The sequence below is a fragment of the Opisthocomus hoazin genome, chromosome 3 (genome assembly GCF_030867145.1).
Source record: "Opisthocomus hoazin isolate bOpiHoa1 chromosome 3, bOpiHoa1.hap1, whole genome shotgun sequence".
Taxonomy (NCBI): domain Eukaryota; kingdom Metazoa; phylum Chordata; class Aves; order Opisthocomiformes; family Opisthocomidae; genus Opisthocomus; species Opisthocomus hoazin.
The window spans coordinates 80,265,290-80,283,817 of NC_134416.1; the positions used below are offsets into that span (position 1 = coordinate 80,265,290).

An 18,528-nucleotide genomic window follows, 5' to 3' on the forward strand; every position below is an offset into this window, starting at 1 on the left:
AAACCGAAAAGCCATCTATTTTTTGTGTCTGCGAATCTTTTGGAAGGGGAAAAAAAATGAGATGTGTTTTCTGTGCTGTTGAAGGATAACTTTAGACAGTCTTCTGAAACCAAAACATTTTGCAATGAAACTCTCAAGCTGGTTTCTTCTTTCCCTGTTTTTTGAAACAAGTGAAAATTCCTTTTCAGAGAAGTGTATCTGAAAACTCACTAGTAGCAATGGATTTTTCGGGGCAAATAGGAAGAGTTATTGAAAATCCTGCTGAAGCACAGAGTGCTGCCTTGGAAGAAGGACATGCTTGGAGGGTAGCTATCTTCTCTTCTTCTCTATTTTTGTGATTAGTAAGTGTCTGTTGAGAGCCGAAACACAGTGTGCGCTGTGATGTTAGTGCAGTGCTGGTCACAGTATAGCTTAGCTCCGACCTGAAGCAATCACACTGCAAGCATGCAGATCTGAAAGTCAATATCCATCTTTAGCAAAACTGTCACATTCACAACAACCTTCTACCACTGCTTCTCTGTCCCCCTAGTGTCCAGAGGAAAGTTGAGGGGGAAAGCAGACCCACCAGAACTTTACTGCCAGTTTGCAAAACCAGTCTCTGAGGAGGAATATGTCAAATTAAATGCTTCCCCACATGGAAGAGGCTGGGGCTCTGACTAATGGCTTGCTCCCAGTAAGTTTAATTGCAGAATATACAAGAGGCAGGACCTCTTGCAATGAAAACTGATGTAACTTGTTTATAGTGTCTTGTGGACAGACAGCTGCAGTACAAGTTTTCCCACATGCTCGTCTCTTAGGGAATAGGAGTCATTACTGAAGCACTAGCCGGTGCTTTATGTATGGGAGGGAAATACTGCTTGATTTACTGAGTGCCTGGTGTTTTGCCTGAGCAGAAACATATCAGACTTTTCTTTTTTCTGTCATTTTTTTATTTTTCTTTTTTTTTCCTTTTTCTTAGATACTGAGCTTTCATCATTAACATCTGGCTTGTGTTTTAAGCCAACTGAAATGAGCTGCTGCTTGTAGATTAGCCCCCTTCAAAGCTGCATTTCTTTTTCTCATCCTTGCATTAAATGTGCCCAGCCCCCAGTTTCCTGTAAATTAAATCTGTATTGCATGTGCACTAATTCTCTTCTGTTGAGGTTTTAGTGTGGATTTAACGGTAATTCATTTTCTCTATAGAAACGTAGCACAAGAATGAACATCTTGGGTAGCCAAAGTCCACTCCATCCTTCCACACTGAGTACAGGTAAATTCTGCTGGTTTCTAAGCATAGTATCAGAGGCTTTTGTGGGTAAATAAATATTTCTGTATTTCTTATAGAGACAGAGGTAGAGTACAGTCATGTAGTATTAATGCCTTGATGTCAAATACAGTGTTTATGCTTATCAGTAGCTTTTGTGTTATTAACATGCTTACCCATACAGACATAGTAGAAGGAACTTGTTTCCCTTAGAAGGTGTGCTCAAACTTTTCTTCAATATTAATCTTTTGAAACTCATGTGTTTTTAAAAATGGAGACTCCATGAGTCTTTCCATTTAAAAAAATCTGGAAGTCAATTCTTTGCTTTAGACAAGAAAATTCAATGAGTGATCTGTTAATCTTTAAAGAGTAAAAATGAGAGTCTTCAAAGTACCATTCATTCCTTAATAACTGATTGATGTAAAATACGGATGCCTGTAGTGTGAGTCCTGAACAGCTCTTTGAGATTCTAAGTTTATTAAAATAACAGGAAATTGCGTATTAATATCCTGGACCTCTTAGAAGAAACACAGCTATTCTGCGTTTCTGTTCTGTTGAACAGAATTTAAAAATACCATTTGCAAAACAATAAGCATAAAATTGTTCGGCAGTAATGCCATCCTTGAAAGCACAAGCTGAAGTGCTTTTCATTATTTGAGAGTTAAAGGGACTTGGTTCTAACTCGTTAGCTTATACATTGTATTGTAAGAACTGTTGAGTCCCAACATTTTCGAGAAGCTATGAAATGGCAGTATCGTAAGAGATTTCTCTGGTTAACCTAATCATACATCTGCAGATCATAAAATACATGGAGGTAATGCCTGGCTACTTGGTATATTAAGTAGATGCAACAGCTGGTGCATTTTTTTCATATTGATTGATTTTTTATGTAGACTGATGACAGACGTTTTATATTCTGTAACAAAACTATACCCACTTTTAAAATGTTTAAATAATCAGCGTGTGGAAAAAACTGTTGCACATGTAACTGGTTTTAACCATCTTCTCTTTCCCTCTTTTACCTCTCGCCTCCAGTTATTCATAGGACACAGCACTGGTTTCATGGCAGAATCTCTAGAGAAGAGTCCCACAGGATTATTAAGCAACAAGGGCTTGTAGATGGGTAGGTGTTCCTGTTGCTTAGTATTTATGATCTAATGGTAAGCATCATAGGCAAGAGCACAACTTCTGCCGTAAGGATTTACAGGTTTGTGAGCACTTCTGAGTAACCTGATTCTTGAGTAGTCCCATCATAACCTGCCTGGATTTCAAAAAGTCAGAGTACATGTGTGTAGGAGTGGGTTCTAACTCTTTATCTGAAAAATAAAATATTAAGCATACACTTAAACTTTTTGCTTTTTTCCAGAATTTGAAAATAATTAATTCCTGTAATCTGCATTGAGGACATTTTTCAGGCAAAGCTGTACCTAGCCATTTGCCTGCAAATTTATAATCAGCCATTTGTGCTCTTTTGCATGAATCGGAGCTGTTAATGATGATTTCTCACTATTTATTTCTGTTCTAGAGCAAAGAAATGAAAGTACCTGTTCCAGCACTCTCTAAAATGTCTGTAGTTGATTTAAGTATCTTCTGAGCATCTCTGTTTCCCTTATTTATGTGTAGTTATGGTTATTGAAGGGAAATTGCTTCAAGTGCATTCAGCAGTTCTTCATGTGTAGGGGGGGAGGAGCATGATTGCCTTCAGTTCACTAATCTCACTGCTGTCAAGGTTAAGGTAGAAACTTCCATGTTGACTTCTCAGGAGACAGTCGAGTTCAAACGTTTCTTTGGCATTTTCTGATTCAGGAGCATCACTGATCTTTGTGAAGAATGAAATACATTAGAGAAACAGAAATTGCTAGTGCATGTACATATTCATCAAGCAGTGGTTTTTTATCGTTTTGGGGGTTTTGCTGGGCTAAGGCTATTGGGTTTTAGCTTAGCAGGTCAAACAGAGAAGAGAGACAGAGAAAGCAAAGGAGCCCTGCTGACTTGTTGGGTTTCTGGTTCTCTCACACTGCAGATCTTCGTTATGATCTTGGGCTCATTTGTACTTGTTGCCTTAGGAATCTCATGGCCTGTCCTTCTTGGGGTTTTCCTAAATGTGTTAGTGCCTTTGAGGCGGTGTTAAATCTGTCCCTAGCCAGCTTGCTCACTGTGGAAGGTAAAGACTGCTTTGTCTGACTGTAGCGAGACCAGTCAGCAGTGGCAAAAGAACCATGTTACCCATGTGCTCTGAGACCTAAGGATCATGGTTTTCAGCACAGAAAAGTCTTGCCTGTGTTTTCCTGCTCTCTGTGTTCTTCAACCAAAAAAGATAGGAAGTTAACACTCTTCTGATGGCTCATGTAAGATGGTCAGCAGTGTATGTATGCAGCTGATACCGCTATCCCTTGGCTGCTTCTGGAAGCTGTTGTTGAGAATGCCTCTATCTTTGTAGTCACTGTTTGTGTGGACAGCCTGTTGCTTGCCAGAGGCTGAGTAAACACTTGCAGGATCAGTTGTGCTGAGCTTGTTCTGTGCCACCATATAATATGGTGGCACAGAACAGCATATGATAACCATGCAGCATCTGAAACGGCTGGATGAAACATAACTTAGAGATACCTGCATGAACTGCAGTAACCACAAGGCAGGTAAGATCTTTCTCCCTGAGATGGATCCTAATGTGTAAAGTCTTTGGTCCCTTTTTCACACATCTGGTCTTGCTAGGATTGAGAAGGAATGTTCAGATGCCATGCATGGTTTCTGGTGATGGCGAGACACGCCTGTCTCTGAGTATTGAAGTGACCCTGGTTATGACGGTGCATTTTTGTGGTATTGACATTTCTCAGTCGTTTCTGAGGAGCTGGAGTAAGTTCTTCTGGGTTTGTAAGGCTACAAGCAGTTCTTGCAACTCAGCCTTGGAAAAGTGTGTTCCTGGCTTAGTGGTTAGAAGTTAAGAGGGCTTGAGGCCTGCCCTGGTACTGTGCTTGGCCGTCTCACAAATCCACTAGTGATTAGCGCTGTGAGCCTTACATCAAAGGCATATTCTTGTTTCCTGTGGCATGGAGAGGTTCTCCTTCCTTGGTTCCTATTTTTTGACTAGATTTCTTTCTCCTCTGCTAAGTACGTGTTTAACCATTTGAGTTAGGACTTTGATTTTGTGGGACAACTGAAAAGTGACAGTTACGTGGTGTATGATGTTGATACTCCTTTCCAGTGATGCTACTGGAAAAGTGCTGTGACTGTTTTAGAGGAAAAATCAGTGTGTGTTTTACCCATCATGATAATGTGGATGCTACTTAACTGAGAAGTCATTTTAAGAAACTATTGAGCTGTTTCTGTGCAGTTGCAGCCGTTTAACTTAAACATAATTTTGCTAACACTGGATTTCTATAAACTGGTGCAAGATACTGGAGAGTGGGAACAGATTGTCATGTATTACTTTCCCATCTACAGACATTCAGATTTGCTGTGGAGTTAAATGAGTACGTATCAGTAATGGAAAGAAAGCTCAGTTAGACCCTGAAGAGTCGTCTCGTACATACATTCATAGGGGAAGAACTACTGTCACTGCTGGTTTCTTCATCTGTTAGTGTTGCATAGCCATGGTATAAAAATTAAAAGCAAATTGCAAGTTCTGGAATCGCCTGTTAATGCAACTAGAGAAGAGTTAGGCAATAGCACAAAACGACTTAGTCGTTCTGGTTATTTATGAAGAAATGGATTGTGGTATTCAGTGTGTGCTTAAAAATGTTCTCTCCTAGACTATTTCTTCTCCGGGACAGCCAAAGCAATCCAAAGGCATTTGTACTTACGCTGTGCCATCATCAAAAAATAAAGCATTTTCAAATCTTGCCGGTAAGTAGATTATTTTTGGTACTGTTCACAAAAAGAGACATTTTAAGTCAATAAAGCTTTGCCAACATCCAAAGAGACCTCTTATTAATAACTGATTTAATTAACAGGGATGTTTCCAATAGCAAGTATATTAGCAGGTACTCTTTAGAATTGTCAAATGTCTGATTAAAGTTCTTTGTTAACATTGTCTGGAAAACTAATGTAAGTCGCTTAGGTACAGAAGTAACAAGTTCTCTGTGACTGACAGCAACAGCAGTGGCAGTTGTCTCCCCGTCGCTTAGGCAAACGTACAACAACTTAGGGAAACTTTAAAAAGTTTTATTCTGGAGGCTATCCAATAACACAGAGCTTGAAATAACATTGCACTGAGATATCGAGCACCTATTTGATTTTTAGCTTGATCAAAAAGAGCATCAGAAGTTTAAGATCGTGTAGACCTCTCTGTTTGGTCCAAACCCTCTTCCCTTGCTTCGCCTGCCAATTTTACAAACAGCGAACAAATATTTTTGGAGTATTTTTGTTTTGTGTAATGAAGACCAGTGCTGTCTCTGCAACTTTCAGTTACTCTGCCCACAAGCTTTCAGTTTCATAAGCAAAACTTCTCAGGCTGGGTTAGCATACATTCTTTCCTAGTGCTGTGCCTGGTTTCCTGAAGACCTCTGGGCACCAGGTTGTTTGGGCAGCGCCCATCATTTGTCTGACGTCACACACCTGTGCTCTTTATGTTTTGCCACACTTGCATCTCTTCGTGTGCAGTCTGACTTGAAAAGGACGTTTTGTTTCCCCAGTGTGAAGATGACGGACAGATATTTTTCAGCCTGGATGACGGGAACACCAAATTCAGTGATCTCATCCAGCTCGTTGAATTCTATCAACTAAACAAAGGAGTCTTGCCCTGCAAACTCAAACACCACTGCATCCGCGTGGCCTTATGACCTCAAATCTGACTCTCACTGAAGACTGGATTTGCTAGAAGAGTAATTGTAAGAGAACGTTGACACTGGGGAATTGGCAGATTTGTAAGTTGGTAAAAAAAAATAAAAATATTATGCACCTTGGGACTCTGAAAGGGATGGATTCGACAGGTGCCAACAGACCAAGATTGCTGGTTTGTCTAACACCTAAGAGTGATTGCTGCTGAGTGTCCCAGCATCCCAAAACTGGGGGGAGGGTATGTAAAACCATGAGTAAATTTGAAACAAAACTGGAACCTATCTTGGCTGGGCCACTTAACAGGAACAAGTGTGAAGAGAAATCTTTGAAAAGAACTCTTGCCCTGGAATAATCTTGACAATTAAGACTAGTGTGTTTACTTTTTGTATCGATCACTTTTTTTGCACTCCTACTTTGTTTCGGATATTGTATGCAGCCTATATTAGGAGCTGATGTGGCTTTTAAAATTCATGCAGGAGTTGGGTATTAATCTGCACCCTAAAATGTATGGAATGCTTCAGCCTAAAAGGATCTAGAAGAAAATCAAGAAGTGTATGTGTGTGTGCGCGCGCGTGTGTCTCAAAACTTCTCTGGAGACCTGAGGTTCAGTGATCTGCAGAAGTCTTTGAAGAAGCAATGAGGATACCATTCTAAAAGAACATACCACCATATACGTACTTGTAGAACTGTTGACGTGTAGCATTATGGCTGTAGTATGTTGATGGCAGATTAGTGGCATCCAGTCATGCAAAGACTGTATTAGATTCTATGCACAAATTTTTATTATTGGAGTGATGGTTTGTTTTTTACAGCCTTTTGACTGTTTTCCTGAGGAAACTTACTGTTACTAAATAGAATAGGACTGAACGACTACACTTGTATTTGAAACCACCGTTTTTTGTGAGAAGATTCTTCTGCAGGTAGTCTTAGTATGAGAAAATAAAAAAAAAAACAAAAACCAGTGTTTTTAGCTTTATAGCTCCTTGAGTTTTTGGACTGCTTCAAAGAGCTCTTTCCATCCAGTAAAGCTACAGTGACACAAAGCTCTCCTGGGGAACAGCACATGAAAAGAACTGTACCCCTTCTGCTTTCTGCAGGGCCATGAAAGTTTACGTGGTGAGAAAGGACACACGGGGCATGGAAACACATTTGATTGTGGACTAGCTGCTGGCAGTATCATCCATCGTGGTAGCTGGTGATCCCTGTGTCACGCACGCTGCAGCACGCCAGTATCTATGGCAGACAAGCACGTATCCTGCTCTGGCTCTGGTTTGTCATCAGAACCACTTCATTGTTAATGTTTAAATCAGTTATTTAGTGTTTACATCGTAACACTTTCTGATGATAAATCAGTATCAAAGTTCGACAAGTCCCACCATGACCCTCCAATTGCAACTAGCATTCTTTCAGCGGCGCGGTTGGTGCAGGAACCGTTGCTGCGTTAACTTCCCAGTCCCCTCTGCTGTTAGCCACAGTGAGAAGTATTCCGCCCTGGGGACTTGCAGAGCGCAGTGCAGAACGGAACTTTCTCAAGATCGTACATGATTTACACAGGCTACTTCATCCTGACTAGTATTTGCCACTGGGTTTGAGATCCTAGCCATCTGAAAGGGTAACGAAGGAGAACCAATCCTACGCCTTGAGGTCTTCGTGTAGTGTTGAGAATAGCTTAAGACAAACCATAACCTGCCTGAGTTGTCCGTATCAGCTTAGAACTATGTCAATGGTATAGAAACACTGTATTTTAGTTTACAGAACACAGTTAGTATTTTTTTTCCATTTAATGTCTAGAGATTAAAAATGAAGAAACTTGATTTTGTTTTTAGTAAAGCCTTTTTTGGTTTTTTTTTTTAATTGTACATAGAGAAATGAGTGTTCCTGCTTTCTAGACAATGTATTTTAAAACCTTGAAATTAAGCTAACTTAAGTCTGACTTCACTCTGCATGCTTCTATTTGGCCCCTATTAGGACAAAAAAGATACTTGTATTGACTACATTACCAGTTTAATAAGACCATTTATGCTGTAGTTTTAAGTTTTTCTGTTTACATAGCTTAGTGACAACCATGCATTTTTCCCAGTAGGCGGATAGTATTTGCAGTGTTTCATATTTATAAAAAAAAAAAAATCTTGCATCTTATTTAAATTGAGAATAAAAGTTTGACTATGAATCATGATTTTTGTATGTAGATGGTTGACTTAGTATTTTGTACTTTTCCCAGCTAAAGTGAACTGTTTTGAGAAAGTGACCACCATCAAAGTGGCAACAATCTTACTTAAGCAGATCACTGCTTTGTCTTCTCTCTGCTGGAAAACAGTCAATACCACCTTAGTTTTCCAACAGATTCAGCTGGCTGCCAGCTCAGAATACCAAGGACTGAAGGACATTTGACTCTTATTTTTGTATTTAAATGACATGAATGTAAAGGGGATGCTCAGGGTTGTTTTGGAGCCTGTTGAATTTTTATCTTTTTGCCTGTGATTTTATTTTCTAGATAAATACTTCATGTAGCAATCTTGAATATGTTGAGAAGGAAAATGCCAAACCATTTTGGTAATGAGGTTACTAGTTAAGTTATGTTACGATAGGTGTTAAAGTACAAAAAACCTTTTATTTGTTAATTAATCTTGAAGAAACACGTGCCTCAGTTTAGATGTTTTGTCTTATCTTTTCTGCACTAAATACCTGACAGTTTGACCAATCAATGCACCTTTCCAGTGGCAAGACTTGCTTATCGTAAATTATATTGTCACAATGCAAGATTTAGTGACTGTAAAATGGAATAAAGTTTAAAGTTTCAGGGAATGCAAAAGGTATTAACTTAAGAGACAAAACCTTTATTCAATATGCTTTGCTTCATACTGTAAATAGCTTTTTGGCTTGTGAACCTAATTGTAATCTTTCAGGTATTTTTGTACAAATAAGGGACTGATATTCTGTTTCTTGTAATTAGAAATAAACGTTAATACAATGCTATTCATTTTATATTGGAATGAATGTCTTCTTTTGGATATATCTGTACACCATGTATCTCTTGCCTTAATTCTGGGTTATTTGGGGTGGGTTATATTAAACAGTTAAGAGGAAAACAGAATCCCCAAAATACCTCTATTCTGGCTGTTCTGTCTTGTGATTCCTGTTGGGACAGACTACCCTTTACTGAAAAAAGAACTTGTTCACCCCTTTTGTTTGAGGAAGATTATTGGGGATATTCTGCTGTGATATTTACAGTACTCATTTGGGAAGGTTACTAGAGTCAAATCAGGAAATACACCGTGAGCATCTTTTGGGTCATAAAACAAAGCTGTAATTCACTGAAAATGCACACTCTGCATAAAGCACTTTATTGGCCTGATAGCTGTCGGATCAGGAAACTTCTCCCTAGTACTCTCAGAAAGCAGTTATTTACCCCTGTAATCCTTGTGTTTGAGTGATCCAGCAGCAGTTGGGTAGAAAAGCACATCTGCACAAAATATGTTTTTGCTTAAAAAAGCCTTGGGGGGGTGGGGGTGATTGATGGTTCTTCTGGTAGATAAACTAATAGAAGGTTGGAAATGTTTCACATTTTTGTTGGATACAATCCTTTCCTATTTCTGCCTTGCTAATCCATAAAAGCCATCGAATGCATTCCACTTCAAGCCTTAGTCACACTCTGGCTGCTGCATCATGCTGTGTCTTCCTGTGAGTCTGCATTGCGCTGGGGCGTGAGTTACCCGATAGCACTAGGAAATTCGTTCATCAGCAGATAAAAGGCAGAGTACTTCTTTTGGCTTTTGACATTCCCCAAATTTTTTCTATACAGAGATGCATGTTAAAGTGCTGAGAGTTCACTATCCTGCGTGCACCGAGTGGAACAAAGGGGGCTACCTGCCTGCAGAAGGTTTGAAGATGGAAGGTTTGAAGAGGAAGCTCTGCTAACGTTGAAACTGGCTCCCTCCGCAGTTCTACACAAATCTGTAAAAATAAAAACCAAACAAACCAACCAGCCCCGAGCCCCCACCTTACACTGTTCTATAAATTACGTTTGGAACAGACAAGAAGATGGCATGAAAACCAAGGCAGCAGGGTCAGAAGGTGTCAGTAAGCCTGCCCGGCAGCCGGGCAGCACTGGCTGCTGGTTTGTCCCAGCTGCCCACAGCGTGGCATGGGCAAAGCGGCACCTGCCAAGCCTGGCCCTGGACCTTAACAGCAGGTAGCTGTGCTATCAGGGCATCACCAGGACAAAATTAGTCTGGGTCAGAAATGGGTGTATGGTACAGATCTGAATTAATTGCCTGACAGAAGGTTTGTGCTGCTTTTACCTCGGTCGCAGGACAACAGACATAACCAGATGTCCGATCCCACATGAAGCCTGCTAGCATGAAGTTCACCCGGCAAAACAGCTTGGATGCATTTGAACCTGCGAGCAAATTTGCTTCAGACTAGTGTTTTACAGCATGTGGCTGCAGCGCTTCTATCCGGACACACAGAACCCTAAAGTTAGGTTGATTTTAACGCCAAGTTGCTGCTTCAGCCTTTGCCCCTTATACCTGCAAAACCAGATCAGAAAAACATCACCAGATGAGCCATTTCCCTTCAAGTGAAGTCGAACTTTAGATGACTTTAGGTTCATGTTAGTGCTAATTTAGTAATGCTTAATCTGGTTTGTTAATGTCCAGCTTGTATATTGCTTTGTGCCTGGGATATTGTCTAACATCTTGGGAACTTCAGCAACGGTATCAGCAGATGGAGAAAAGCAGTATCTTCCTTTGAAATACCCCCATTGCCTGAATTTGAGTTGCTTCTGCATCCTAAATCTTATGTCTTCCTTCCTTAACTTGGAGCACAATTTAATTAGTATTTGAAAACCTAATATAACCATAACGATGTCCACGAGCTATATGATTTTCATTAGGTACTGCCATTAGTCACATCTGAGACTTCAAAATAAATTAGTTTGGGTAACACACTGCAAACTCCTAGCCCGAAGACGTTCTGTGCTAATTGCTCATCATTTTACATAGATACTAGCAGATGTTTTAGCAAGAAAGATCCGTTCATCACAAGACACTGAGCTGTAATTAACAGGGTCTTATGACACTTGTTGGTTACCCAGGTTCATCCACATTGCTATAATCAGGTGTTCTCCATCTGCTGGCTGCAAGGCTCTGGTGCCACAACTGGGGAACAGGAAGGTGAGTTTAGAAACACAGCTGCCGGCTCCGAGTTGAAGCGCAGCCTGGGTTTATGGGCTCTGAAGCTCAGCTCAGCTCCAGTCAGAGGTGGAACTCGTCAAGAGAGCTCAGAAGAGGTAGATGGGATGGAAATGGAGCAGTGAATTACTTCTGGGCAGTATTGCCCAAGCGATGGTTGCGGTGCGACTAGGAACACAGTAGTGTGACGCCTGAGTGCTGCTCACCGGTCCCTTAAGAGTAAGTGTCCCCTCCTCTTCCCTCACACTTGTGAAGACTCTTCTATGTAACGACCTCCATTTTATTTTGCTTTTGAAACACATTGTCCAGAGGTGTGAGGATTGGCATTTTGGGTTATCAAGCAGAGAAAGAGCTATGGAATTGGTGTTCTCTATGACCCACCCATTCTCCAAACCGTCTGTCCAACTCCCATCAAGAGAAAAGAAAGGTAAAAGTGTGGTTCTGGCAGCAACGATGAGAATGGTTAAAGCAAATGGCAAAGTTCAGTACTGAAAATGTACGATTTCATTGGCCCACAAAGAATGCTAGATACATCCTATTCTGAAATACCTGTAATTTAATTAGAACTTTTCAGTATTTGATTTCCCCCACAACACTTCTCTTGGCTGCTGAATTTCCGCAGGACATTGGTGTGCTCTGCGTGACTCTTACAAACTCTTGGTTTTCAGGTTAGTGTAGTACTCTCCAAATCAGGTCCAAAGACAATAACAAATACAGAAATGAGGCAAGCTGTGAGGATTAGAGCTTGGAAAAGCACCCCACAATGCATCTAGTCATGGAAGAACACAAACCAATAGTTACAGAAGAGGTGAGTAGAAGAATTAATTTGGTTTTTCACTGAAGACTATGTGGTTTGTGAAAGCAGCTGGCTAAACAAGAATGAAAATTGATGAAGGCTTAAAAAGTTTGCCTCAAAATATTTACAATCAACTGATGGGACAAGCTTTTGACTAGATCTAGAAAACAGAGCGCTTCAGAGAAGAGAGCATGCCTGGGAAGGCATTGCAACCTCTTGCTTGTACGCACACCATCACAAACAAAATCCTAGAAGCTGCTGTCTGTGAAAGGATAAGGGATCAGGGACTCTTAGGGACGGGAGCAGGAAGGGAGGATTAGGATGCGGTAGAAATGGAAGAGATAGAAGGAAGAGCATAAAGGGTGGTCAGAGGAGCAATCAAATACGGTTCAGCCAACTGGAAGGCAGAGACTGAGGGCAGCGTAACAGACTTGCAGAAAAACATAGGCAGATGAGCAGCATGCCAAACATGGGATTGCTCTCTCTTTCAATACAACAGTCGCAGAGCATCACCTGAAATGTGCAAGGTGCCTGTGCAGGAAAAACAGAAATATTTCTTTGTAGACAGCTCGTGTCAGCTCTAGTGCTCTCCACCACGAAATGTAGCATGTGGCATAAGTTCACACGGGTGCATGAAGGGCTTAAACATCATGACAGGGAAAGCTCAGCTGACGGACGTTACCTACAGAAATTCCACCTCTCACTCCATGAGTCCATGGCCCGCACGTCATCAAGCGCCGGGAGCAGTCTTTAGGGAAGAATGATTACTTGACAGCCCCTATTTGTATTCTTTCTTCCCTACGTGTCCACTGCTACGTATTAGAAGTGGTGTCGGGCCAGAGAGATTTTTGATCTGATGCAGTGCACGTGTCCACGTGAGGGCCAGCTCCTACGGAAACAACTGGAGGTAGCACCGACAGCTAAGGAAAGACCCAGAAAGCCCACGCCACAGCCAGCTGCGGGCTCCCTCGTGCTGGATGTAGGCTTTCACTTGACGCTCCATGAGAGAAAAGCACCGTGTGCCTCCCACCCTGACGTCTCCGAGCTGCCGCTGAGGGGAGTCACAAGCTCTGTTTTTTTCCCCCCTTGTTGCGAAGGAATGACTGATAAGGGTAACGAACACAGTGCTGTGCCTGGTTAATGATTAATGAGACGCTGCAGGACAAGCACAGTAGCAGGGAAGACCGGTTACTGGGCAAGCCCTAGACATTTCTCGAGATTAAAACTCCTCTGCTGCTTCTGGTGAGCTCTTCCTCGCAGGACGGGGGAGTGCAAGGGAGCTACAGAAAACACGTGTTGCCAAAGTGCTGGGGAAAGGGGCGACATCTCCAAACGGGTAAGGATAAACTCACTGACGTCTGGAAGTGGTTACTGCTGTACTTTCACCACCTGATCTGAGCTGACAAGTCCGGTCATTTGTTAAGGATTAAGCTCGCGAGCCTTTAGAAATGCAGCGTAATACTCTAAATGTGAGTTTATTTTAATTGATGTGAGCCTAAGCCAATTTTGTTGAAATAGTCAAGAGTTCATGAAGTATTTTAAAATCAAAACTTTGCAATTCACAACAATTTTAAGAGAATCTTTCTTTAACTGCTTCTAAAAATTGACTTGAGGGCACTGCTGGTAAAGTGAAGCGGTCTGGAGGGATGGCAGTGCCTCTGAATGATGGCATCCTGGGCAATCCAGGAGCTGAATCCCAGCTGACAGAGGAATTTTATTAACCTTTTCAGATTTGGTCAGGTTTGAAAATTCAGTTCTCCTGTTCTGTACTTTGGTTTCATTGTGAACGTGTCGTATTGGGCTTGTCCTCTTGTAGAGGTTCTGTGTATGGCACAGGAACTGAAGCCATCCCCGTACATTGATGTTACAATTTTATGTGTAGCTAAATGTAGAACAGTGAAAATTATTTCAACACTTGTGGGGTTCAGAGAGCGAGAAGGTGATGAGATTGGAACTACTGTTAGTAGACATATCGTTGGAAAAAGAAAGAGGAATAAAATGACATAAATTCAAAAATTCAATTTATGAATAAAATTTTCATTCATAAGAAAATGAATAAATTTTTACCATTTACATTTATGTTACATAAATTTACTGTTTATGTCAATGGTAAATAAAAGGAAAAGAAAGAATAAATACACTAACCAAAGTGTGATGAAAACCAAGTTTCCAGTATAGCTGTGATGCCTGCTGAAAGGTTTCCTCAAGAGAGGGACACCTGAGGGAAGAGCACCCTGGAAGTCTGACATTCAGAGTGTGCATCCCCCAGCAGTAACACAGATTAAAAGCAAAGTGAGGAAACTGGAATGTCTGTTGCAAGAACAGGGCATTTCCTGAGACCGAGGAGGTGGACCGTGGAGTTTTAATTAGGCAGCTGTGCCTTTTCTGTGCACATAATGGGGTAAAACTGTTGCTTCGCTGGTGAAACAGAGACTGTCATCTCTCCTACCTGCCCCATACCGCAGAGTTAGTAGAGTGAGGTAGCAGGACTGGGGTAGGTGGAAGTTTCATCTGTTTATCTGTTTAGAAGATGATTTAAAAGCTCTGTTAACAAAGAGATTGCTGAAACCTCCTCTTTGGGAGAGTGGTAGGGGTTAAGAAAAGAGATGGAACAGCACAGTTTTCAAAGCTGGCTGCAAGCTGGCACATTAATCTTGTATGGAAGTTAATCTTGTGCAGAAAGCGTGAGAAGTATTTTGCCTTCCCCCTTTGCCAGTCAGCTGGCTTCTGTTGAACTTTGGATTCACAGGAGGTGTGCAGAGCCAAGACAAGTAGGTGAGGGGATGGGTAATGGTGTCTGAGATGGTGAGTTGTTACGCTGTAGTGGAAAGAAAATTGCTAAAGGTTGTTTAAAGTTGTCAGAGTGTTTCTTTGAATGGTTAATTGATAGACAACCCTGGGAGATTTCCCCGTTGCTTCAGTCTTTCGCACAGTCTCCCTTTAGTATATATTTCTTACTCTGTTCCTTCCTTTATACAACCAAAAGTGGTCACTTCATTCTTCTGAGGCACCAAAAATGATGTATTTTTTTTTTCAGTCACATAGAATATGTTGCATAAACAGCAAAAATGTATGGCCAACAGTATTCTGTAATGCCATGATTCATAAGTGAAAAGCATTAGTCCAACCTATACGACAAACTCATCTTCCTTCCAGTGTATCCTAATCGCAATCCTGTTACTCAGCTCGGCTAAGTTAGTTGCCTCTGCATGTACACAGCCCTCCAGTGTTCCTCCGGTGAGCATCTCCCCACCTAACCAATGCTCATGCTGGTTACATGTTTTATCTCTTGGCAGATATCTTACCTCTAGAAAATGTTTTGAATGCAACAGTTGTTCTGTTGTACGTTGTTCACCTTCTCTCTTGATCCTGTGCAGATTGTAACTCCATCTATTCACAAACAAATAAACAAACAGGAGAAGAGATCTTACATTAAATTTATGGTAAATAGTCATTACTTGAAAGGTAAATTGGAATTTTTGTGTTAGTTTCCTAGTCAGAGAGCTGGTAAGAGCATTGTACGCTAAAAGGCTGCTCTTACAGTTTGCTGCTAAATAATACTAACCCGTTTTTTCCCCCTCACTTTTGAAAGGAATGTTTGTTTTTAAAACTCAGGGAAAGTTTGCTGAGCTTTGTGAAGGTGTAATAGGTTTTAGTTTTACCCTTTCTGTTTGTGTGTTTTCAGAGGAATTGGGTGGTTTGTAGAGAGCCAAACGTAGTTTAACGTTCTTCTTGTGTCAGATGTATTACTCTTTTCCTGATTTTATTCTTTGCTGTTTCAAAGGCAGACAATTAGAGAGATTCTGTCTCTAAGTAGATGGTGACTGGTGTGAGGACTAAAGACAGCATGTGACGATTTTTTCCGTTGATTCGTCATCAGTGAAATGTCATGCTGTAAGTCTGGATGTAGGAAGATGGGGTGACCTGGAGGCAAAGCTGTGACTCCAGCACTGTGTAACCTATCAAACAGTCTCTGTAGAGGCTGCATCTCCCAGTCTGTTACGCACTGCCTGTCTTTACAAGACTGGATATGAAGCAGAGAGGTTAGGAAGGTTTCAAAGTGGTTTGAACAAAGATGGAGGTGGAAGGTGGAAAGGTTTCAGTTGCTGAAAGTGGTGTAAGGGGAGAGGGCATGGGGCTTTTCTGAGACAGTTGTCTCACTGGAGACAACTGAAGCCATAGTAGCAGTAGCTCTGCATTCCAGTATAAACTGGAATACAGTTAACCCTAAATAAGCATTGCAGAGTTTCAAGCCAGTCTTGCCAAACTTGCGTTTGTGACATTCCTTATGTTTCAGAAAATTCTTTTTCTTATATACCCAGTACCGTCTACTGTCTGATTGCTAGGGTAATGTCAAGCACTGGTGTTAGCGATACTGTCACATAATCTGGAGTTCAAGGGATACAGTAGCATTTTAAAATGCATAGAAGGATGCTACAAAAAGAAGGAGAATAATCTCTTGCTGCTTGCTGGACAGGATGTAAAGGAACAGGCTAAAAGTGATGGAAAAGGGATCCTAGAAACGAAATTGTTGTATCACTAACAGAAGTGATGCACGGGAGTGTATTGTTTAGGAAGGCTACAAAATCAGTGTCAGAGTAATGCTGCTGTTGCTTGTAATGCCTGCCTGTGTTTTTCCCTCATTGGCACTCAGTCGTGCTGTTGACGAACCGTTTCATTGAAATGAAAAAACCCGACACCTTTTGGATTTCCTTTTCTCTGACACATGACAGTGCAGGTGAAGTTCAGTGAAGTAACAGGCAGCAGGCATCATTCCTATGACTACTTAGTCATGTAAAAAAGTGAGATGGGAAATGACAGAAATACTACAGATGGTGCTTTTGGCTTTTAAAAACAATCTGAGCTCAGAAAATTAGAAACAATCCAGCTACTCATAGAACCAGGTCAATGAATTTCAAGGTGAATATACATTTCCAGATGCAGCGGACAGGCTGTGGGGCCGCTGAAATGCCACTTGCTGGGGAGGTGGCTGGCAGACACCTTTTCATCTCAGACAGCATGGTGAAGGAACGGCACTTTCCGTGGGGCTCATGTTGTCCCTCTCTGTGCTGTTCCTTTAAAGGGAGGGAGAGAGGATGAATGCAAAGGATTTAGGAGGAGGTGACGTTTCTTTAATGGCATCCTGTGGGCGCATTATCTTGCAGAGACCTTTTCCTTTGTGTCTCACTCTGATTAGCACATTTCTTTGTGCAGTTTTAAAATGCTTGGACAGTTTTCCCTGCAGAAATACATGTGCCTTCCAGCAGTTTTAAATTGCTCTTGATATGTTTGATATCCTTATACATCTGCAAACCCATCAGAATCTTGCTGAGTTCTTGACTGCAGTGCTTCCTGTGGTAATTATATTTTCTGCAGTTTTAACCACACATCATGTGAAAAAGTGTTTCCTTCTGTCTGTTTTTAATCTGCTGTCTTTTAATTTCACTGAGTAGTTCCTCTTGGGCATTTGAAAGTTGAAAAACAGTAGTTCTTTATCTTCTCCCTTTACTTTTTCTTCCCCTCATCCTTTCCCTGGCTTCCCTCATGTTGTTCTATTTTCAAAGCTAACCAGGCCCACTCATTTCAATCTTGCCTAGAGGAGGGGGTAAGTGCCTTTGAAGAGAAATCTTCTCTTAAACTCCAGGAGGGCAATGAAGTCTTTTTGAAAGTGAAAATCTGAGAGAATACTGAATATTCCAGAACTGTTCCAAGAATTAATCAGAAGTCACTAGAATATTTTTCGTATATTTCATCAGCTGCTTCTGACTGGATCCAAACTCCTTGCTATTCCTGATCAAACTACGTTATTAAACAGAGGTTTTCATTCAGCAGTGCCACCAAGTTTGATTAGACTAAGTCCATTAGTTTGGCCCTTGAGATTTTTAGTGGCTTAATTCCACCCTCCCCCTATATGCTGTGTTACTTCAGAATTAATGTTACTGAGCTTCCTGAGATGCTGTATTGACTATTCAACATGTGACATTCATAGCTCTCCTCCCCAGCTACCGTGGCTCCCTCTTTAATAGGAAAAACAAAATAGGGGAGAGCGAGATGGGATGGTGGGATGACGTCCTTTCACTGCAAGCTTTCATATGGTTACTAACAAATTCAAAAGCCTCCAGGTAATGCGGCTTTCATGTGTTTTAGGCAGCTGAGATAGAGGATGTCTACCAGACCTCCTCGGCAGGTGCTGTGATTGAGATGGGCCGTACAAAGAATGGACTGGGAGGAATACTTGCTGTAGTGATGGCTAGTGACAGGAGATGATGAGTAAGCCTGTAGTGCAGTAGGAGATAAATTAACATCTAAGAGAACTTGTGGGAGAGAAAGAGGAATATTGTGTGTATCTTTTGCCCATGGCTATTGACACCTACTCAAGATGTTCTGTAAGATGGCAATATTTTCTGCCCAAGCACAAAAGACCAGTTAATTTTACAGAATTTACACAGGACATGGAAACACCCACAGAGAAAAAGAATGGATCTTTGGAAAGAAAGAAGTGATGACTAGAGAATATCTTT

At 41.2% G+C, this 18,528-nt stretch overlaps 2 protein-coding genes across 9 annotated transcripts in view; both read left to right on the plus strand.

Annotated features, from left to right (window-relative positions):
• GRB10 (growth factor receptor bound protein 10) overlaps positions 1–9,004 on the plus strand; it is a 149,826-nt gene extending 140,822 nt beyond the window's left edge. For 5 of the 6 annotated variants that reach the window (XM_075416753.1, XM_075416756.1, XM_075416755.1 and 2 more), the window contains 5 exons: positions 189–305; positions 1,183–1,249; positions 2,279–2,366; positions 4,993–5,086; positions 5,875–9,004. In XM_075416753.1, the coding sequence (XP_075272868.1) occupies positions 189–305; positions 1,183–1,249; positions 2,279–2,366; positions 4,993–5,086; positions 5,875–6,021 (513 nt within the window). In that variant the 3' untranslated portion in view covers positions 6,022–9,004. Of the gene's footprint in view, positions 1–188; positions 674–1,182; positions 1,250–2,278; positions 2,367–4,992; positions 5,087–5,874 lie in introns of those variants that run through there. The other variant, XR_012763494.1, reaches the window with a different exon arrangement.
• Positions 9,005–13,171: 4,167 nt separating this feature from the next.
• DDC (dopa decarboxylase) overlaps positions 13,172–18,528 on the plus strand; it is an 82,842-nt gene continuing 77,485 nt past the window's right edge. For all 3 annotated transcript variants that reach the window (XM_075416758.1, XM_009941738.2, XM_075416761.1), the window contains exon 1: positions 13,172–13,343. The gene's annotated coding sequence lies outside the window, so the exon portion shown is untranslated. The remainder of the gene's footprint in view (positions 13,344–18,528) is intronic.